General features: G+C 43.0%; 2 protein-coding genes across 4 annotated transcripts in view; one reads left to right on the forward strand and one right to left on the reverse strand.

Moving 5' to 3' along the window:
* Positions 1-2261: 2261 nt before the first annotated feature.
* Positions 2262-12748, reverse strand: MAEL (maelstrom spermatogenic transposon silencer). Its single transcript, XM_052703288.1, has 12 exons — positions 12502-12748; positions 12042-12128; positions 11207-11303; positions 9423-9578; positions 8859-8900; positions 8143-8270; positions 7045-7099; positions 6389-6530; positions 5308-5370; positions 4154-4286; positions 3809-3887; positions 2262-3040 (listed from the first exon to the last, which is right to left on the reverse strand). The coding sequence occupies exons 1-12, from the start codon at positions 12631-12633 to the stop codon at positions 2925-2927; spliced, it is 1230 nt and encodes a 409-aa protein (XP_052559248.1). The 5' UTR covers positions 12634-12748; the 3' UTR covers positions 2262-2924.
* Positions 12749-21807: 9059 nt separating this feature from the next.
* ILDR2 (immunoglobulin like domain containing receptor 2) overlaps positions 21808-22384 on the forward strand; it is a 39691-nt gene continuing 39114 nt past the window's right edge. For 2 of the 3 annotated variants that reach the window (XM_052703176.1, XM_052703195.1), the window contains exon 1: positions 21808-21977. In XM_052703176.1, the coding sequence (XP_052559136.1) occupies positions 21932-21977 (46 nt within the window). In that variant the 5' untranslated portion in view covers positions 21808-21931. The remainder of the gene's footprint in view (positions 21978-22384) is intronic. The other variant, XM_052703186.1, reaches the window with a different exon arrangement.

The following is a 22384-nucleotide window of genomic DNA, read 5'->3' on the forward strand; positions in this document are numbered from 1 at the left end:
GACAGCCTTGCTAAAGTCAAGGCAAATGGCCATTGCTACACCTCTTTCACTCACAAATCTATCATGGAAGGCAAGTGGGATGATCAGTCATGATTTCGCCTTGGCAAATCCATGCTGACTGCTGCCAATCTCCTCCTATTTCATGTACCCAAAAATGTGTTCCAAAAGGGCCCAACCCAGGATTTTTCCAAGGAGCGCAGTGGAGTTGATTGGTTTATGGTTCCCTAGATTGTCCTTTGGCAGATGGGTGCAATATTATTTGCCTTCCTTCCATTGCTGCAGATTTCCCACACTTTCTGTGACCTTTTAAAGATAGAACAACTTTGCAAGGATATCAGGCAGCTTTTTCAGCATCCTCAGATGCGACCCATCATGTCCCGTGGTCCTGTATGGGTCAGATTTTCCCAGCTGATCTTCAACTTTATCTTCATTCATTGCTTTCCCTTGTTTCAAATATAGAAGTTTAAGATCTTGATAGCAGGGACTGAGGCAAAGGCAGCATTGGGGAACTGCGTCCCTCACAATGGGGAATGGGTTCAGTCACACAGTTCAGCTACAAGACCACCGTTCTCTGTTGATCAGTGCCACACTGGAAAGCTTTGGACAGCCAAATACCACCTCTACATGCCTGCCCAATGTTTCTGGCCTCTTCCTTCGTGGCCAGCACCTGTTCCTACCTCCTGTGTACTTCCCCCCAACCCCTCCCCCCCCATTATAGTGGGGTCAAGCATTCCCTGAGAAGCCCACACAGTCCCTGGCAGATCTATCACCATTCCTAAACTGTTATTTCACTTGGAAGATGCTATCCTTGGTGTTCTGCCCATCTTCCTAGACTCCTTTACAGAGTTGTCTCCCAGGGATTCCACCTCCCCCTTTCCTGCACACCCCCCAGGGTCTGCTTTCATTGCCTTCCTCACTTTTTTCAGGATCTCAAGCTCCAGTATTGTAAAGCCACAAAAAGCAGAGGGTGACACTGTTTATTACTGGAATGGTGCACAATTCAGAACTGATCAGATAGACAAGAGTTAATTACCTCACAATTCTTGTTGCTAGAGTAACAGCACCACATTTCTATTTATTCGAACCATCAGTTCCAGGAAAGACACAAAGGATGTCTTCTATCTGAAGTTCACAGAACAATAAGCAAACCATTAAGGTTAATTCTGGATGCATTAGGACTAGCACCTAGTTCGTTATAACCCAATTAAGGGCATTTGGAACTTCTCTCTCGCCTTTCACCTCTTCATCAGGAGGTATGGGGAATAATTTGAAAACTGTAATCAGAGAAACTTGTGGGAGCTTAAGTTCTGCATTCTTTTCTTTCTGCTCAGATTTCACTATCTTGAAGCATAGTAACAAAGACTTCTAGAAGTTTTTGTACTTACATTAATATGATACTGAATAAATATTTCAAGAATGAATTCTCTCCTTCATAAGAGCTGAAACATGAAACTTTTATTTTACTGACTTCTGAAAATAATCCAAAGATTACAGTTCTGTACATTCTGAAACATCAATGCAGCCATCAGCTGGAAAACTGAGAACTCAGCTGTATTCCACAGCAGAAAAAAAAAAAACCTTTACCACTAATAAGCAGACCTTGTTACCCCATTACAAAGCTCTCTGATGCCCTGAAGTCTGGTAAATCTCAATCTTCAAGGTTTATTGAGCTTTAACAGGCAGAACAACCACCTCGAAGCAAACAGTTATGCAAGGAAATTCAGCAATGAGAGCAAGTTCTCAAGTAGGAGGGTCCAGTGATCCTGGAAGAAGGTTCTCAAATGGCTTTACAGCAACTCTTAGCAGGTTTCCAATCAAACCAGCAACTGGCGTTTTCTAAAATACTCATCAGCACACCTGAGTTTGCTCACAATGTGTCGAACCTTTTTTATCCTCCCCTATCATTCCAAAGATGGAACTACTCAATTCTCAGATCCAATTCCTTAAAAAAGAATGAAATTCATTTCCTCTCAGTTAGTTGCTATGGAGATAGTACTGCACAACCGGACCTCTGCGGGAACAAGATGTGAAAAACTAAAAAAGCTCTTACTTTTGAGAATCAGTTGTTCAAAGACACACGCACTAAGGAGGCTGTTTACATAACAGGCAACTAATCAGAGACACGGCCAAGATTTGCATCTCCATGAAACGTTTAACTTCCCCTCGTTCCTGGGAATATTGGGATTATTCCCAGTACTCCTGTCCCCTCAAATAATTATGACTGGTTTCAATCACTTTAAATGAAAGAAAGTCAGCACTAATTTCAAGGAACACGAATCTTTTAATTGCTGATGCACAGGAAAAAACAACATCCATATTCCTGATACATTGCTTATGCCTCCAAAAGAATACTAACAGACCAACAACACTGCCACCACGCTTTTTGATAGAATATCTGCTTTTTTGCATTGAATGACTACTTGAGTTCTCAATGGGTGGAAAAAAACATGGAGCTATCCTTTGAGACAGTGACATTTTACATTCCCCTGTGCATCCTGTCATACCTCCACTGCTCCCTCCATCGCATTTGGAGAGAGATGGTTACGCACCGAAACATTACCTTGCACACAGAGATGTGGTGAAGGAGGTTACTAAGGAAAAAAAATAAAGCTGCACTGGCCACTACATAATTTCTAACCCAATGATGTAGCTAAACACTCTTAAATTTGCACTCCATCCACCAAGAAATGGAACTATGGCACTTCTTTTTAGAGAGGATGCAACCTTAAAACACCATCCTGTAGATAATGAAGATTTTCTTCCCTTAACTCCAGTAAATGACAGTTTTATCACTGTAACAAGAACATGAACAATCAAAAGTTGCATGTAAAATGAAAAACTGCAGTCTGGAAAAACTGCTGGTTATTTTAGCAGAACAAGAAGGAAAAAAAAAAAATGTATGGCTGTCCTGGACATGAAGATTTTCAGTTACTGAAAGATTTGCTCAGATCAGGTGTACTTTCCAGCCATCGAGTAATTCCTCTTCCTCGAATGGTACTTGTTCCATAAGGAAAACTCTTCCCATCACATGAAGAATCACCTATTAAATTAAATACAGTTTACAAATGAAGTGTATATGCGTGGAATGTATTCAATATTTCTAACAGGAAGAGAGAGAGACATGGGTTCTGTCCTTCACAAACATCAAGTCCATATAAGATCTCATGATTTATATTTGGAACAGTTTCAGCATTTAATGCAGTGCGTACTGTCTAAGCAAAAACATAAGCTGCAAACTCAGAATTCTTAAGTTATCTGTCTTGCAAACTTAATTCTGCTCCTCTTTGAAGGTTAGTCACATATTGCACAAATGAATTGAATGCACATACTTTATACTAGAAAGATTTTTAGCTCCAAGAAGATGACTTGAAACAAGCACTTTTTTTAAAGATGCAGGAGTAACAGAATGCTTACTACAGGTACCACTTGTATCTGCACATACAACTCCTAAAGAAAGATGGTATTTTAAAGATAGCCCTGCCTTAACGTATCCAAACATGCTAGAAAGAACTTCATATGACAGAAATACAAGGTTTTATAAATCAGATAGCAACATTTACGAGAAAATCTGATTTTGGATAGACTTTCTGACCATAGGTTTTGGTCTAGTAGCAGAAGTGCAGCTATTTCATCTTCAGAAACTCAGAAATCTGCACTATGCACCATTATAAACCCAGCTCATGCAGAGCTGAATAGGCTTTATGCCACTGACAGACAATAACTTGAGCCCAAAAATTTGAAAAAGCTGCAATTAGATTATGTTTAAATACTCTTTTTCCCTTTACAAATGGGGAAGTCTCAAACTCACAACTAGAAGGGACAAGCTCTTGAACTCCACTTGGAGAAAGGATGTCTCTGTCACTTCCAGAACCCTTGGCCTTCAATTCCTGCAGGAAGAAATAAGCATTCAAAATAAGAGAAGTCTTCTCTGAAGTGACACGATACCTATGAGTCGTATTCAAAAACCATCACAAGGTACAACCCAGCCAGAGATTATTTTTCTTTTCTCAGTCTGCTAAGTATACCTTAAAAAAAGGCAGCAACCAAAAAGGAAGATGGCTAACCTCAAATTACCAAGTGAGTTCTGTCTACAGTATTTGAGAATACTGAGAATACCAGAAATAACACAGGAAAACAATTTAAAGAAACTGACCTGAAAACGTCCAGCATCCAGTATTACCCGCCTGAGGTTTGTATTTCCACTGGAAACACTGTCTTTAAGAGGCAGGTGAGCAGCCGTCAGCGAGACTCCGTACACACCAGCTAACGATTTACTGATGCAATAACTTGACCAGGAAAATAAAGAAATCAAAAGAAGTTTTGTTAAGAAGGCTGTAACGTTTGCATACGGAAGCACAGCATTCTTAGATCTTCAACTGACAAAGCCACCACAGATCAACAGGCAGAGATGACAACGGAGGGAAAAAGGACTCTGTCACAGCAGCTAACAACCCTGTATCTTTCCAGGTTCACCAGAATATTCTGCAAGTACATGTGAAATTAACACAGTCACTTCCCCCTGCTGTCAAATGTAACCACCTAGAAGCATGAAATGCACTGCTGAAAGTTTGCTGAACACTGTTTTGGGTTTTTTTTTTTTGAAAATAAAAGACTATTAATTATGACTTCTCTCAAGTAGCATTACTACTATAGACTGAGATCTTGAACTGCATTTCTTTCCCAATTACCACAGAATCACAAGGTTGGAAACGATCTGCAAGATCATCTAGTCCAACCACCCTCCCATTCCTATCAGTGCCACAAGCTACTAAACCATCTCTTGTAGCTCCTCATCCAGGCTACTTATTTATCTTTCCCCCAGCCTAAAATAGAGAAGCTTGTCTATCTACATCATACGTAAAACAACATAATCATCAAATCATAGAATGGCTTGGGTTGAAAAGGACCACAATGATCATCTAGTCTCAGCCCCCCTAGAGATGGATTAAAGTATACTGAGAATCTCCCACCAAATTGAAGTGCAGTAAACCTCTGAAGAAAAACAGCAAATTCTAACGTAAGAACATTTATTTCAGCTCCCAACAGTAAGTGGAGGTAGTGATTACTATAAACCAAGTGATGGATATTATCACATACATACACTGTACTGAATTGCTAAAACAGCATACTGCTTTACAGTATTAGCACAAAAAAACAAAACCCAAAATAGAATAAAGTCCTGGAAGCGGAAGAAAGAAATCAAACTCAAGCTTTAGAATCACAGCACTCAAAGCAGCCAGGACCAAAAAGCGTGCCCAACAAAATGAGATGTCATCATACAGTGGATAACCTCTGAGAAATACTCACGCGATTTTCTTACAGGATGCCAAAGCACAGCAAAGTATATCATTCTCTTCATGCCATTCACACCTTCAGAAAATTAAATTGAGGTTTATTGTGTAAGTATCTACATCTTCAATCGACACAATCACTTGGTCTGACCAGAAGCAACAGGAGCAAACATTAAAGGTTATCTTTCGTCTCAGTGACCACGAAATTAAAATTACACAGCTGATGACCATCAAGTAACAGATCTGGGTGATTTACGTAGAGTTGAGAACTGTGCTTAACTGACGACTTTTCACATTCCACTGAGGTGGAGAGGACAAAGAAGAAAAGAAAACCCCTATGAAATTCATTTAAAAATCATTAGAAGTTTAGCACTACTGTAAACAGCAACAGTGATTACTCAGTGATCTCAAAGCCCATAGTCTAAGCAGACTTTCAGGCATAGGTATTAGTAGATGTAAAAAAAAAAAACAACCCAACAAATTAAGATCAAATTACTAATTCTTCCTTAAAACAACAACACAGGAAAAGCTGAAGTATTCTTCTAAATTAACTGCATCAGTGCTAAATATTCTCCTACAAACCCCTAACTGCTGTATAAACATATAAGGATCTGGAAGTTGTAAAAACATTACTGTTCAAGACACACAGGGAAAAGAAGAAAAACAACCCTACCAAGTATCTGCATTCTAGCATTACAAAAAGCATTCCTTCAGGGAGCCAAGAGATTTAATTTACTCTTCTGCTTGTTTTCTGCCACTAGAAAGCACACCAAGCTCATCATCACAGCTGCAGTATGAGGTACATAGTAAAAGACAGCTTCTCAAGAGACTGAAACCTCTCACTTGTATGATGTCACATATCACAGTATATTTTCTTTAATCTTCCTTTAAATCTACAGGCCCAGCATTACAGAGCCATTGGTCTTTATCTTTTTTCCCCCCCCGAAAGATAGTACTTCACATTTCCTGTTGAAGCCATGCTGTGGTAAGAAACCTTTTGATGAGATGGTTTGCTGAAGATTCTGCACAAGCCACACGTAAGGTGCCAAGGCACATCAGGACAGCAGCCATTTCCACAGAAAAAGAACCCAACATACCTGGTATTACTGGAAAAATCCCACAGGACAACATCTAGCTCTCTAGATACCCAAGTCTTGGATGGCTCCTTATGATATTTCTTCTGGTACAGTTTTATTACCAGATCTTCTACAGTGAGAAGCTCCAGAGGGCTCTCAACACCTATAACTCAGAAGAAATCCACGTCAGCAGAACATTCACCCACTTCTCAGCCAGTCTCTGTTCACTGACCACCTTCTTCTACGAATCTCCAAGTTCACATAAACCTCAACAAATATTCTATCAGTGTCATTATTAAGATCTGCCATCTCAGCAAGGCAGGTCCTACACCCTCTCAGTTTTCTCCACCGTATCTTACCTACAGGCCATCTTTCCTCAGAAGTTGTTAGTTCCTTCATCTATTACCCTACACTCACCCCTCACTTATCTCACTGCTTCCACTGCTCCTTTAACTGGCTGACCAACAAACACCATACGTTGTTCTCTTCATGTGCTCATAAGCCAGTTATGGCTGACCGCGCATTCATGGGGAGGAAGAGAAGAGGGAGAAGCACACACAGCAGTTCTAGCTATCAGTATGAGAGTTTATCAACTCATTCTGACAAATACAGCGCTCCATCATCAGATAAGCCTCCTTTCTTGGAGAAACAAAAGCCAAAAATGATTGGGATCCCACCTGCCACGCTGGCCATTCGTTCAAGACACCAGCTGATTCGGAACCTGTCATCAGACTAGAAAAAAAGAAAATTTCAGTCACATTCAAAAACTGCCTAAGTGCATTATACAATTCCAATATCTACAAGACCTCTGGCTGCACCTAAAGAAGGCCTTTCCAAAACAGAAGCCCTTGCACACAACCTTCCAAAAAATTACCTTGAAGAGGAATCAAATACCAAGACAGCCTTCCAAGCAAATCTCAGGAGAAATAACTAGACTACGTGGAGACAAGTTAACAGTTAACATATACTACAGCCATCTCCATTAACTGCTGCATGTTATTCATATGCACCTTATGTGTGGAGCCCAACATCTAAATCCTCCACTCCTGCTATGAATTTACTAACATTAGGCCCAAGGGGAATAAAACAATTATACTTATAGTCATCACGAGGTTTAAATTCCTCTGAACCCCAACGTTTTGACTCACTGGCAACTCAGTGAAATGAGCAAACATAAGATGTACAGTATTCTCATGTGAAAAGTCATTAAAGCGTAAAAAAAAACCTTAGAGAAGTGAGATTATCTGACTATTATCCAGCACAGTCAAGTTAAGCACAATCTTAAAAACCTCAAAACAGTGTCAGAACATTCTGAAACGTTCACCACCAGATTAAGAACCAGACATGCATGTTGTGAATAAGAAGGCAGAAAACTCTGCCTCTCTCATTTATAAGAAGGCCAGCTTCAATTTCTAACAGCGCAGGAGTTTGTATGGGTAGGTAAGTGGGGAAGCAAAAAAAATAAATACAAAAAAAGGAAGTTTGTTTATTTAGGTTCCATATCATTTTTGATCCATACAAAAATCTGAAGTTGATTAAAAAACAAAACAAAAACAGGTTTTGATTGCCAAACTTTCAGGTCATTTCTTCCTATAATGGAACAAGGAAACTTTGGGAAAGAGCGTATCCCTTCCCACTCCCCCCCCATCCCCATGCAATCACTCATTTGTGCACAGAATACGCAGAAAATGCTTCACAGCAAATTCTCTCCTTGACTGCCCACTGGAAGAGGATTTAGGTTTTGGTTTTGAGTTTTACTTTGACCTCAATCATACCTTGCAGTAAAAACGAGGGCAAACACCTCTGGCTGGCTGGGCAAACTGAAGAAGTTCACGTATGACAACTGGGTAGCAAGTACGTGAGAGATGAAATCCAGATATAGGAATCTTATGAGTGGCATCACCTAACAAAAGGTGAAGTGGAAAAACTTATGAGAAATTCTGTTCCTTAAAATAATATTTCACCCTCCTTTGTAATTTTCATTTATGTATACATGTACTTAAACACACACACACGCACACACACACATACACACACACACGCACACCTTTTCTTCCCTACAGGCAGCATGTGTAATTAAAGTTATCAAAACCTTATTTCTTGCAAAAGACTGGCAGCCTGGGCTGTGAGCAGACACATCCACATTTACCCCCCTTGAATGGCCATTACTTAAATATCTGATATAGGATAACACGGGCCAAGTTTGTTCTCTGCACACACAAGGGGAGGAAGTGTACTAATGGACAAATCTATAAACACTGCTTAACAAGGGAAACACAGCAGTGAAGAGCTCTGCCATTTGAGAGTACGAGAAATAAGCAGGGTGACTCCAACAGGCTGTTCTGTCATCCCTTCCTCTTCAAAATGTGAGAGGAAGTCCACAGGAGAAACTTCCAGGGAAAAGTTACAAAACAACTGGATACAGATCAGATAAGCAGAGCCCAAATCTGTAAACCATTGCATACCACTCTTCTTCTCCACTGATACTCACTAGCAGCCTGGCAGTGGTACCGATAACCACGTGGTGGTACTTCTGCAGAAAAACATGAGGGATGGAAGAAAAAGAACAAGCATCATCCATCACCGCAGCGGCAGATCTTTAACTCTGAACTAGGCAGCACATTTTGATTTAGAGCAAGGAGCAGCTTCACCTTCCCCTATGGCCCTGTACAAGCACCACAACTATTTCTGAAGAAAATATTTTCAGTTGCATTCATTTAAAGAAGAGTACACTGCACTGCATTCACGTGTTAAGTCCGGAGCAAACACTCCTTGGCATGAAACAAAGCACAAACACCAGAAGTGCCCCCTGGATTTATCCTGCCCCCTTTAAAGCTTCATGCAGTCCCAGTACTTAAGTACACAGTCAAAAAACAAGCAGAAAACAGCAATGCTCCATTATTGAAAGTAGAAGTCTAATCACTTGTAGTCAAAGAAGTAAGCCTATCTTAACACCAGAAATGTAATCAGTGCAGCAGTAACGGCCACTAGAGAACTTCCCTCTCAACCCAGAGCAAGATGAACTACCTCCAGGCTACCCTTCCTTGGAAATCACCTGAATCTATGAAGTGATGGAACTCAGCCATTATGCCTTCCTGCAGGGAGTACTTGACACACCCAATTTCACAAGGGAGGAAGCGCTGGTCACAGTGGGATGGCAGCTTGCCATGGCTGTAAACATTGAGGAAATAGAAGATGTCTGCAAGCACAGCTGAGAGGAAAAAACAAAAATATTACATAATACGTATTATAATCTGCTTATATAAGTATATACAATGTTAAGAGGCCTAGAATCCAGCACCAAATACTACTCCTTTGTGCGATGGGTCTGTTTACCCTTCAGGAAAAAAAGCAATCAGTAATTGCTAAGTACTTCCACAAGCTCCATTCAGTAACTTATCAGGTAAGTTAAATGAACTGGTAACCTTTGTGTAAAAGGAGAAGGGAAGAATTCTGCTAACTTGAAAGGATCATTTGTCCTCATGAGCTCCCAGAGAAGGCAAGAATATCTAAGGAAAGCATTACAAAATAAAGTATCTTTTATTAATTTTGTAAGACCAAACAATACAAAATACTTCACATTAATTAATGCCTAATAGTCACAAATCCTACATAATATAATACATCCTACATAAGTTCTTCCTTAAGTTTAAGATAATACCTACCCTCAAACTCTACCCTCAAATACCTACCCTCATCAAAACCTTTACTTGTTCTACTAAAATGATGCAGTGGGCCAGATTTGATGGTGTTCAGCACCACCTGTCCCAAAATGAGTTCTGGCACTACCTTACATGGATCTTAATCTCTACAAGCTGCAGTGAGAAAGAAGAGATACCACCCGAGTGGAAATCTTCTCACATGAAAAAAAAAAAAAAAAGAAAGAAAGAAAGAAAAAACCCAACAAACTAACCTAACATAGACAACCATGCAGAAATATTAAGAAGCAGCATCATAAAACACATCTCAGACTCAGTCGAAAGACTGGTTATGGCAGCTCAAGTCACCATGATCAAATTTACATTGTAGGGATAGCTGAGAACAGATTCTGGCAGTGTGAAAGCTAATAGGCATTACACTTTTTTAAACAGAGCTACTCTTTTCTGGCCCTTTATAACCATAACATGTTCAAGAGATTAGTTAGTTAACAGGCTTGAGCAGAGACCTGAACAAACAGCAAAGATATAGCTTCTATTAACTGGCTACTTAACTTATATTCCAAGCACTACCATATAACATTTTCCAGAATAAAATACTACCAGATGTGTTTGTTACTTATTTCTAATCAAAACATCCATTTGAAGACAACATACAGACAGGAAAGTTTGGTTTTCAAAGGTTCATTCAACAAGGAAACTAGCCAGAATGTGCTACATAAGTAGTGTAGTGTTCACAAGCACACAAGCATCCACTCTTACTTCACTGAAAAGGCCATGAAACCATTCTAATGCAACACCTTTATGATATAGAGTTTGAGCTCCTTGCCCTTGGATCTTGATACAAACATTCTATTATCCTGAACTTGGATTAGGCCTTGTAGATCACAACTGTCAGAGCAGAAAGCTTTGAGAAAACTGTAAACAAAAGTATTAGTAGCTATGCTCCCATTAAGCTAAAAGAAAAACAGAGGACAGAATTATTTCAGGGGATGCAGAGGAGCATTTGAACTGACTTCCCTCCAAGCAAGGAAGGCCTACATCATACTAAGAACAAGCACACATTTGACACAGTAACTACTGACAAAATGAAAACAATCTTTGCATAGGTACCACCCAGAATATCTTTACAAGCCAAGCTTTCATCTAGCAGCCCAATTGCTATAAGATGGTAATCTTATACCCTGATCGCTCATCCACGATATAGCAGAGGCATCAAGAAGAGATGTCACCCTGTACATTTCTGAACTCGCGCCAGCAGGCACTGGATTATTACACATCTAGAAAAGATGAAAAAAATCAAAATCAATCAAGTTAATTAACCTCCAATAAAGCTCACCACGTCCAATCACAGAAACACAGGATGTCCAGTGCTCACTGTAGCTAAGTGCAACTAATCTTTATATACAAGTGTCTGCAGATTTGCAGATTAAGGCAACATTACCAACAGGAGATTGTCACTTCAGTACCTCAACCTGCACAGCTGGAAAGAACTACAGCTAAATTTCCGAATGTAACAGAAGAATTAAAAAGTACTATTTTGTTAAAGTTTAACTACTTGTTGCACTGAAGAAAGTTTTCAGACTGAAATTTTCAGCAATTCCCATAATTTTGACTCCCCCCTTCCCCCCCGAAAAAAACAACTGAGCCACTTATTTGCCTTTGATTAGGAAAGGTCTTCATGAAAAGCTGAGAAATCTCCAAGTCATCAGATTGTTCTGCTACTGTGCAATCAAGAGGGGCTCTCAGGCCTATTAGTAAAGCACTGCACATCCACACACAAACATTAAGCTTTTTGGGTGGCAGAAAGACTTGGGCAGATGCCCAGAAACCAGAGAGGCTGACACAATGCAATCTAGGCCTAAACTGCAAATAACATCCACATCCAGATACTTGAATTCCAGATAATTGTCCTTGCCCGACAAGGGCTGTTATCAGTTAACACCACTAAAAAGGAGGCATGAGTCCCACTGAAGCAAACAGCACTTCCCAACAGGCGCTCCTTTCTGAGCCTTTACCTCCTTCTCCAGCTTCTGAAAGGATTTCTTTTCATTCCACTTCTGAGCCTTGTCTGCATAGAACATCCTCTCCTCCTCCGCCAGCAGCTTGAAGCAAAGCAAATTGTCAACGAGTTTTTACCGCTTCCTTCAGTAATCCCACAAATCAACAGAACATTTGGACGCTTCCAAAGGGAGGCGGTCAATATTTCGCAAACACTGATAGCTATTAGCACCCAACCAAGCGGTAGTTTTTCGGTAGTTCCCCCCCTCACAAAGCCACCCGGCTTAAAGCAGGACAGCTGATGAACACATGCTCCCGCAGCACCTTCCGACGGCCCACAGGCACTTTTATCCCACTGATTTCTTCTCCTGAGCCCGCTCCCCTAGCCAGGGGTGCCTCCCCCTCCTACCCCCCTCTCCGAGGCGAAACATCGTTCACCCTAAGCCCTCTCCCTTGAAGGACGGCCCTTCCCCTCACCGCCCACTCCTGAGTGAGGTGGGGAAAGCCATCGACCACTCGGGTTACGGGCATGCCGCGCTGCTGCAGCACGGGCAGCCGGTCACGCACGAAGAAGTAGTAGGCGCTGCGGGAGCGCTGAGAGCGCGACATGGCGGACGGCCGCCTCGCCTGCACTCGTCCTGCACCACCACGACGCGACGGCGCTGCCGTGGGGCGGCCCGGGGAGCGGTGGGCCTGCAGGGGCGGAGTGCTGGCCGAGGAGCGCGTGCTCCTGCTTTCCTTTTAACGTGTGCGTGCTGCCGCCTCCTGCAGGTCGGTGACGGCCGCAGACAGCCGGTGCCGGCGTGCACCTGAGGGTGTCGGCTGTCGCAGAGCGTGGCAGGTTTCTCTTCTTTTGGTTCTTCCTTCGGTGAGCATTGAACGTCAGGTTCAATAGGTCTTCCGGCATCTGCCAAGCCGGAAACCAAACAAAAATACGGTCTGCAATTGCCGGTGACTGCATGTGGTCCTCATCTGGACACAGTGCTGTGTTCCCAAATGACAATGAGGGCTTTCCAGTGAGGGGCACTTCAAGAAAGAGGTGTGCGCTGCCAAGGGGAGCACAGGACTGCAGTGAGGGACTGGGCCCCGAGCGCTCCGAAAGGCAGTCATGGCCTCAGCAGTCCCCTAGGGCTCAGTGCGTGTTGTGCCCCTGAGCTGGAGCTCCATTTAAGCTTGGGCCTGGGCACCAAACAAAGAGCAGCCTCACACAAGAGGCCTGAGCTTGGGTTTGAGATACATAGCAGAAGAGTGGAGGAGCTGAGATGGCGTGCGTTTGCTTGGAAAGGCAAACTTGCTTATTAAAAATACTTCAGGAGCCCATGTGTAAAGGCCACAGAAGGGATCCCAGGGATGGAAGCCCTCCCCTACGAGGACAGGCTGAGAGAGCTGGGGCTGTTCAGCCCCAACAAGAGAAGGCTTGGGGGAGACCTGAGAACGGACCTTCAGTACGTAAAGGGAGGCTGTAAGAAGGAAGGGGACAAACTCTTCAGCAGGGTTTGTGGTGATAGGACAAGGACAAATGGTTTTAAACAAAAAGATTTAGGGAGAAGTTTGTTACAGTAATGACGGTGAGGCACTGTAACAGGTTATTCAGAGAGGTGGTGGATGTCCCATCCCTGGAGACATCCAAGGTCAGACTGTATGGGGTCCTGAGCACCTGCTGGAGCTGTAGGTGTCCCTGTTCGTTGCAGGGGAGTTGGACTGGATTTCTTTTAAGAATCAAACCACTCTGTGATACTGTGTTTTAAAAACTGAGGCAGCTGTATAGACTCGGGTTTTTTCCTATTTAATCTATCTCATTGAGTACCTGATGCTTCTTTCACTGAACGTTTGCATGCTGAGCCACAGTTCAAATAAGATAAAAACTGGAAACAATCAAATATACATCATTGTGGTGAACAGCATGAGTTGCTTCCTCCCTTAAGCTTTCTGTTGATCTCTCAAAAGCAAAGTGATTCTCACTGGCCATAATATATTAAAAAATCTAGGGACATTAACAGGGCAACAACCACAACTGTTGCTCTGAAGAAAATTTAATCAGTTAACAGAAGGGATTGTGAAGTATGATTGCGTGCAATAGAAGACCATAAGTTTGATCTGAAGCAGGGTAACTGAAATGGCAGTGTCAGTATAAGATCTGATTAAATTCTGGCCAAGTTTTTCTTCTCCTAGATGTGTGATGTCTGCCACATTCCTTACTGTTCCCTTTATCTACGGGGACCATCTTGATGGGGAATCATCTTCCGGATGCGGTAGCAGTTCCTGCAGAGTCTGCCTGGTGTAGCAGAACAAGAGTCAGCTCACTGCTTCTCATGCAGCCACCTTAATTGAAGGTACTCCAGCCATCTCAATAAACATGTAACCCTGGCTTGGAAGATTCTTTCCAATTCTCTACCGCAGAGTACACTTGAATTCACTGTAAACCTAGACCTGAGGATCAAAAGTACTGCTAAAGACTTTCATGAATTTCCAAATCATTGGATAGCTTTGCCTTTTCCCCTCAGTCTAACTTTCTTCATCTTCTGTCTAGGTAACTGAGTCTGTTTAGCTCCAGAGGAGGTAGCCACTGTGTAGGCTGGAATTAATTGAGCTAATTGTATTTGTCACTCTGGAATTGCTAGCAGATATGGACCGATCAAATTGCTTTTGCATCTCACTGGTGGCTGGTTTCTCTGATGGTTAAAAAAAAGCACTTTAGTTTTCTGGAAGCTCTTCTGTCGTGCTCAAATCCAGTTAAACAGTTTATTTTATGCTGTTTGTGAACCACTCAATAGATTTGCTGTTAAATTTACAGGAAGAGCCAATCGGATTGCTAAAAACATAGAAACTTTTGATGTGAATTCAATGAGAATAACTTTTAAAAGTCACTATCGCTCCTGTGCAAAATCATGTATATCGCAGGCTAGTTCCTGATATATTAATACCAAATCTTTCAAGAGAAACTGCAAGAAATAACTTGTGTCTTTTAGGAACTTCTGCAGAGTCTAGTTTTTTATCCCCAAAGGTGAATATTGTTGTTGTATTACTGTGTGAGTTGTTGCTAAGAGTGAATCTGTGCATATTTGCTTCAGTTTTCTTCACACTGTGTTCTTTTCTCTTGTGCAGTTTTGTGACCCACCCTTTAACAGCCCATCCCTTTAAAAAAATCAGATAATGTGTGCATCAACTCTTTGAAAAAGACAAGGTTGCAGTGATAGTTCTCCCAGGGCTAGAGGTGGGGTTGGAAAATAAAATTCATAAGCACTGAGGAGAGAAAGGACTTTTCTACACAAGGTTAAGGAAGAGAAAAAAAGAGAGAAGAGATCATCTTTGGAGCACGATGTCATCAGTGTTCTTGGCCTTGGCCCCAGGAAAATCCCTCTGTGATTTAAACGGAAAGTCATGTTTTAACTATGCAATTGTCTGCTGTTCAACTTAGCTGACAAAAGAGACCTTTAGACCATTTATGCTGATTTGTAAATAACTTTTGTAGCATTGGGGCCATTCAGGGAATAAAAGCAAGGGTTGTGCCAAAGTTTATACATTACTTTTTCACTAAAGTACTTAATTCAGTTAAATTACTTGATATGCCAAGACCTGACTTTTACATCTATGGCCTTGGAAACCCAGCTCCAGAACTGTGGACCTGTGCTTTCCCATCAATGTACATAATTCATTACATGTCTCAAAATATGGTTGATGTAGATTGAAAAACTGTCTGGAACTTTGCTGCCACTAATGCATCTTCATTCATTCAGGATTTATGGCAATGACCTTCTTTCCAAGGTTACTAAAAAAAAGGAACTACTATTCTTCTACATTGGAACTATTATCTTACAGTAGTTCCTCAGAAAGAACAAACAAATTTATTATAAAAAAAACATGGCAGCAATTCCATTTGCTGTTACATGTGATCCGCTGCTCTGAGTCTAGAGCACTTTCCTCCAAAGTGAAATGTTTGGTGTCTATATTAGGGGATTATAATAGACAAGATCCAGTAGCCTGCTTGTCCTGGGGCCTTGCCATCAGAAGTGTACCACAACCACCCAGCTCCAAAGGCATACCACCTCCTTATCCCTCTGTTTTCCCACACTTGTTCCTTCCCACATCGCCGAGCTCCTTCCCTTTCTCTGCCTTTGATTCTTCCCCTAAACATCCTACAGCAAGTCCTCTGCAATTCTGAAGTGCTCTTGGTCTGCATATTGCTACTATGCAACCTCTCTCAGTCCAAATGTTGATGTGTTGATTTGATAAGATTTCCAGCCTGAACTCTGGGACTGGGGCTGCTCTGGAACAGCGTTGGGAAGGGTTCAGACAAGTAGTCCTTTCCCCTCAGTTCTTAATCAGAGCTCCCACCTGCTGTTGTGTCCCTGTGCTCCACAAGACTTGTGCAGGGAGACTTCAATGGGCCGATGGCTTTTGCAATGGGCTGGGAAGGAATCAGGGCAGAGTATTACTTGGCTATCCCCATGACATTGTCTCTCTGTACTCCTTTGTGGGTGTGCAGATGAGCTTTTACCACATAATTGCACAGTTTGTCTTTCTCAACCCGTTTATGGAGATTTTAGGTTTATGTTATTTTCTCTGAAGAGTGATATAGAATGGGAACTTCGGTTTTCTAGAAACAATAATTGCTGTTGTTTCATATGTTGTTTCATATGCCTGTTCATTTCAGGAATCATAACCTGCAGGCTACCCCTTCCCCTGACAGTGACTGAGAGTAAGTTAGAGTAAGCTATAGAAGTCAGCTTTCTCTTAATATCTGATAAGAGCACCAGTAAGCTTTCAGGTGGATAGCAGAGACCTGACTGGGGCAAACCACATGAATGTAAGCCTTACTTCTGGTGTTTTTTTACACCTATGTGCTCAGGGCAGTCTCAGTGTACAGAGAAGCAGAAATGTCAACTGCACTGACTTTGACGTTACATTTGTGCTTTTGGTCTCCAGTTGCTGTTGAATGAAGGGTTTTAAAACTGTAGTTCTACAGTTAGGTACCAAAAATTTTCCAAAGCCTTGTTTTGGATTTTGATTTGGCCTTAACATAGAGTGATTTGGGCAATTGCAGACCTATCAGACCAGCAGAGATCCCAGGCAAAGGAACAGAATCACTGACAGAGAAGTTGCTTCAATAATGAATTAAAGAAAACTAATGTAATTAATGTCAATCAAATGGATTTGAAGAAAATATTTTTTGCCACATTAGTTTCTAATTGCATCGAAGAGATGTTAAGTGTGCTTACTAAAAGTAATGCATTCAGATGCATTTGAGTCGTCTAACTCGACCACATAACACTAAATCAAGGAAACAGAATGATCCAGAGACAATCTGGTCCTCAGTAAATGAGCTAAAACATTAGCTTAGGATGTCTCAAAATGTAATTTTAAATGAGGAATTGCTATTGCACATTTTCAGCAAGATGGCTCCATTTCTTGGCTGCATACTGCTGAATGTTTATTAATAACTTTGAAGGTAGTATGCAGTTGCCACAGATACTTGCAAAGGATACAAAGATGGGGGGATAGTTAATAATGAGGGCGACAGAGCAGAATATCCATCAAACTGGGTCTCTCCATGTGATGTGATGCCACGCTGAAAGGACTAACAGTGCAATAACTGAAAGGATAAACAAAGAAATATCAGGCAGTAGTGATGTTGATGTAGTATTTCTGCTTTCTTACTTTCAGTCTCTGTACCTAGGATGCTCTCTCCAGATCTGGCATTAGCTTCAGAATATAGAAGAATACCAGATTTGTTCGACTTTCAAAGAGAGCATTAAATGGTGCTTTGCTCACAGTCATTGCCTCTATCAGAAATCCCTTAAGAAGATCCTTCCACCTGGAATGGCACTACTGGAAGCTGAAGTTAGATGAAATTAGGGACAGGATGAGGTCCCTCAGAACCAAAAGTAGTTTGTGGTTCTTTTTCTAACAGATATGCTGTAGTTCGAACAAGATGTAGAGTGGCAAAGTGATATGGCCTGTTTTATTGAGAAAGCTAGATTAGACAGTCACAAAAGTCCATTTTGTGAATTCCAGCTCCTGAAGGCATTTGTGCTGTCACAGTTTCTCTATAACCAACAGTCACAGACAATTTGTTATCTCCTTGGCTCTCTGTGCAAGAAGAGCGTGTTTTATTTCTATTCTTTGTATTTCTGAGTTTAGTGACACACGAAAGATGATGAGCTGAGAGGACTCGCTTATGATCATTACCTGTATACTAACCTCACAAAGTGTGTTTTACATGAAAATTTCAGGTTCCCTTTCAAAGTGCAGCAAAGGTGCACTGTGTCTAAGAAAGAACTGGGGGCAGCATGGGAAACTTATACGGAGTAAATATTAGAGAAAGAGGTTTGTTTTCTTTTTTATAATGCTGAATTTATATTGTAGAAATCAAGGCCCATTAGAATGAGAAAATAGTTTCCCCATTAAGTATTCTGAATGTTAGTTGGTACAAATGGCATGGTTAAGAAGAAAAGCAGTTTATATATCACCCAATCCTGACGTTAATGGGAAGTAAAAGCTCCGTATTATTGTGCAATCATATGTACCCAGGCAGTTGAGAAAACTAACAAACAAAATATACAAAGAGAGCGCATATATTTCAGTGATGTCCTGCTGTGAAGCTATCAACGATTAATAGGAGACTCTGGAGTAACAAAGAAAATGAGGAGGAGTTTTAGTTAGTAACTATTCCGAAGAAACTCAGTAAACACTGTGATTTGATGATGTGTCACCTAGTACCTTCTGTAACGTGTTGCTCTCAGTACTAAATCAAGAGAACAGTGCCTAATGGCTGAATCTAGTACAACATCCCAGAAAGCTGTCGAAATCACTGTTTCTATGGAAATTTCTACCACGGGAATCCAGGAGACTGAATGGATTTGAAAAAGTACTCATGAAGAAATGCACTTTCATGCAACACGTAGGGTTTTCTGGCATGTTGCGGAGATGGGTCATTCTGAGCGAAGCGCTGGCATGTGTCCTTCCAGATGTTGGGAGCATTAAAAAACTGACTGCTTATCAACAGAGGAAATGGCCCCAAAAGATTGGTACTGGAAGATCAAAGGAGGGAGGGGAATTGAGTCGTTGGCAAGAAGACAGAAGAGCTATGGGTAGCGGCAGCATGAGTAACAAGAAGAGAATTTGTTTCTGTATTGTTCAGCTGAATTGTTCATGGTCCCATTGTTCACAGAACTGCTGCAAGCAGTGTTGAGGTATCACTCATATCAGTGCTGTAGAGTGGTATTCTTCCAGTGCAGTCTCAGGCTACATTTTTCAGGACAGAAATGGAAAGCTTGGTCATCCATTATCAAGGTTGGAGAGAGATAAAGATTGAAGCCGTTTGATTGAATGTTGTTTTTCAGCGCACACGTAGTCCCTGCAGTGGGTTGAAGTGATCTGGCTAATTCCTTAGGAATTCACCTGCTGTCTGAAGGTAAAATGAGCCTAACTGTGCAGCTTTCTGTCTCCAAGAACAGGCTAAAATGAAGGACAGCAACCCTAAATTATCTATTAAGCCAGCTCAGAAGCTGTAATTTTCAGATCAAGGGTTTATGGAGATCTGGAACAGCTATTCAAGGCTCAGGCATCCATCATATGTGTGTATATACAAATGACAGCTCACGTTACATTAAAAAGAACCATACACGATGTTTTAGTATGTGAATGTTTCAAAGCAGCTATAAATCCAAAGTTACATGCAAAACAATGGTGCTTCCATGTATTGAAAATCTTTCCTTCCTTTGTTGTGAGTCAAAAGTTTAGCTAAAATGTTGTACATGCCAAATTTATTTGGAAAAGCTGGAGTGGAATTAAAAAAAAAAAAGCTAGGAGTAGCTAACAATAGTGACACATAAGAGATTGTGCTACTCCCAGCTTTTAACCTATGAGATAATTCCAGATCAACAGGATCTCAGGAAACTGGATCAGCCTCCTGCCCAACTACATCATAGAAGGGGAAGGTGCATGGATTTCACTTGAAACATTGGGTGTCGTTAGGAAAAATGCTTGAGGGAGGGAGAAATAGTAGCTTCATGTTTACGTATTAGGAGTCTTAGTTCAGTCAGCACAAGCCTTCATGAATTACACGGCGTATATATTTAATCTGACGAGGCAGGCCCTCAGATAATCTGAGATGATTCTATTTCCTGAGTCTGAAGTTACAGCCCTAGGAAGAGCTCCAATTTTGCCTTTCACCTGCAAGTATACAAGTGTGCAAATCCTGAGTACTGGGTTTGTGTGCTTTATTTAGCATGGTAGGGTCCTAGTTCTTCATTGCGGCCTTTAGCTAGCACTGCCAAACAATTACACTTATACTCGGAGGCATTCAAGGCTGGGTTGGACGGGGCCCTGGGCAGCCTGATCTGGTGGGTGGCAGCCCTGCCCATGGCGAGGAGTTGGGACTGGCTGGACTGTGACATCCCTTCCAAACCAAACCCTCCTGTGATGTTTTGGATTCTATGATGTATCAGGTCAGAGAGACCTTCTGACTCCCAACAGATCAGGACACTAGTTGGAGATGGGTGTGTATTTCTTTATAAGCAACACTGAATAAAAACAAACTACGTGAGAAGTATTTTTAAATAACATTGAGTTGCTGGGAATAAAGCACTTCAAAACAGGCTGTGCCTGGGGATCATCTCCTCACCCCATTCCAGTTCAACTACATCAACAGAAGGACTACAACTATTCAAAAAACAACTCGAATGTTTCAACAGATCTTTTATCACAGCAAAAGTGCCGTTTTGCTTTCTTGCTTGGAAATTAAGGATCTATTTTTATTTGCTGCTTTTGAAAAATGTGTATTTTGCTTGCAGTCAATTCCAGATTGAGTGGTATGCAATTGAAAAACACCAGCTGGAGGTATCTTAGGGTCATATTGCAGACACCACTTGCACACAGTGGGCACATCCAGCACGGATCCCTTTGGGTCCAGCAGGGCACTAGAAAATCAGCATCGGTTGTGTTCTATGACACACTGGAACAGGCTGCCCAAGGAGGCTGTGGATGCCTCATCCCTGGAGGCATTCAAGGCCAGGCTGGATGTGGCTCTGGGCAGTCTGGTCTGGTGATTGGTGACCCTGCACATAGCAGGGGTTGAATCTAGGTGATCATTGTGGTCCTTTTCAACCCAGGCTATTCTATGATTCTATGATTCTATGATTCTCTTTGGCACGTTCCATTGGAATGGAGGCTGTTCCCATGTGGATCACCGACATCTGCAGAATCCAAACTTTGGTTCCAAATGCGAGCTGAGCCCCTGAAAGAAGTGCAGCGTGTATGCATCTGGGCTTGCGTTGGTCGGGGCTGTTTTGTGGCACAGCAACATCCACCATTGGAACAATGATCGACAGCAGCACTTCTAGTTGGCAGCTCCCCCCAAAAACTTTCAGCCCCGTCCAACATCGCGTTGGCACCAACACTCAACGCCCCACGGCTCAGATGTCGGTCTCTAACAGCCAGAACACCTCCTCCTCGTGTAAAGTTGGATCTCTTCTTGATCTAAAATCGCAGCGATTGGTCACGGTGCAAGTGGAAGCCCAAGGGAAACGCTGCACTGCAACAGCCTGCTCTCGTTTCCCGAGGTACGCGCTGTTAATTTGGGGGCACAGATGATCGGAACGGACATTTTTAGCAACGAAGCCGCGGGCGCGGGGAGTTGCGGAGCAGCCCTGCAGGGAGCTCCCGGCAACCGAGCGGCGCTTCCCTCAGCCCCAACCCAGCGGATCCGCGCCCCCCACCCGCGCTGTCCCCGCCCGGCCCGGCCCCGCGAGGCGGCCCCCAGCCGGCGGCGGGGGAGGAGCGGAGCTGAGCGGAGCTGAGCGCGGTGCAGCCACACGACGCGGCCTCGCCGCCGGCTCCTGGCGGGGCAGTCCCGGCCCTCTCCCGCCGCCCCGCGGCATGCCCGCCCTGCCCGGCCAGCGGGAAGATGGGTGGGCGCCTCCTGGGCTGCGTCGTGCTGCTGTGGCTCGCAGGTACGAGCGGCTCGGCGCGATCAGTTGAGGGGGGGTCGGGGGAACGTCCCGCGGGGCAGTTTGTGGAGACTTCGCCGGGAGGGCGCGGGGGCAACTCGGGGTGCGAGGATCGGCAGCCGCCGCGGGGAGGGAGAGGAGCGCGACGGCGGGAGCCCGGGGGGGCCGCAGTGTCCTTGGCTGCGGGCGGTGGGGACGGCGGCCGGGAACAATTGGAGGAACTTCTCCTTGGTCCGCCGGGGTGCGGGACGAGAGAGCTGCCCTGCGCCTCCGGGGCGCCCGTGCCCGGGCCTCCGAGAGCCGTACGGGACTGGTGCTCCTGCCCGGGCTCGCTAGCCGAGGGCGACGGGCGCGGGGGAGCAGGAGTGCTCCGGGGTTGGGAAAAGGGCCGAGAAAGGGCTGTGAAGGGT

Source organism: Tympanuchus pallidicinctus, unplaced genomic scaffold (assembly GCF_026119805.1).
Source record: "Tympanuchus pallidicinctus isolate F22 unplaced genomic scaffold, pur_lepc_1.0 scaffold10, whole genome shotgun sequence".
NCBI lineage: Eukaryota > Metazoa > Chordata > Aves > Galliformes > Phasianidae > Tympanuchus > Tympanuchus pallidicinctus.

What these genes read in the sequence shown, in the direction of transcription:
- MAEL (XM_052703288.1), bottom strand. Translation starts at nt 12,633, where the DNA reads ATGTCGCGCTCTCAGCGCTCCCGCAGCGCCTACTACTTCTTCGTGCGT. An exon ending in GATTTTTCCAGTAATACCAG is followed by an intron (nt 5,371 to 6,388) that starts GTATGTTGGGTT and finishes AATTTTCTGAAG; the next exon opens with GTGTGAATGGCATGAAGAGA. An exon ending in AGAGCTTGTCCCTTCTAGTT is followed by an intron (nt 3,041 to 3,808) that starts GTGAGTTTGAGA and finishes TTAATTTAATAG; the next exon opens with GTGATTCTTCATGTGATGGG.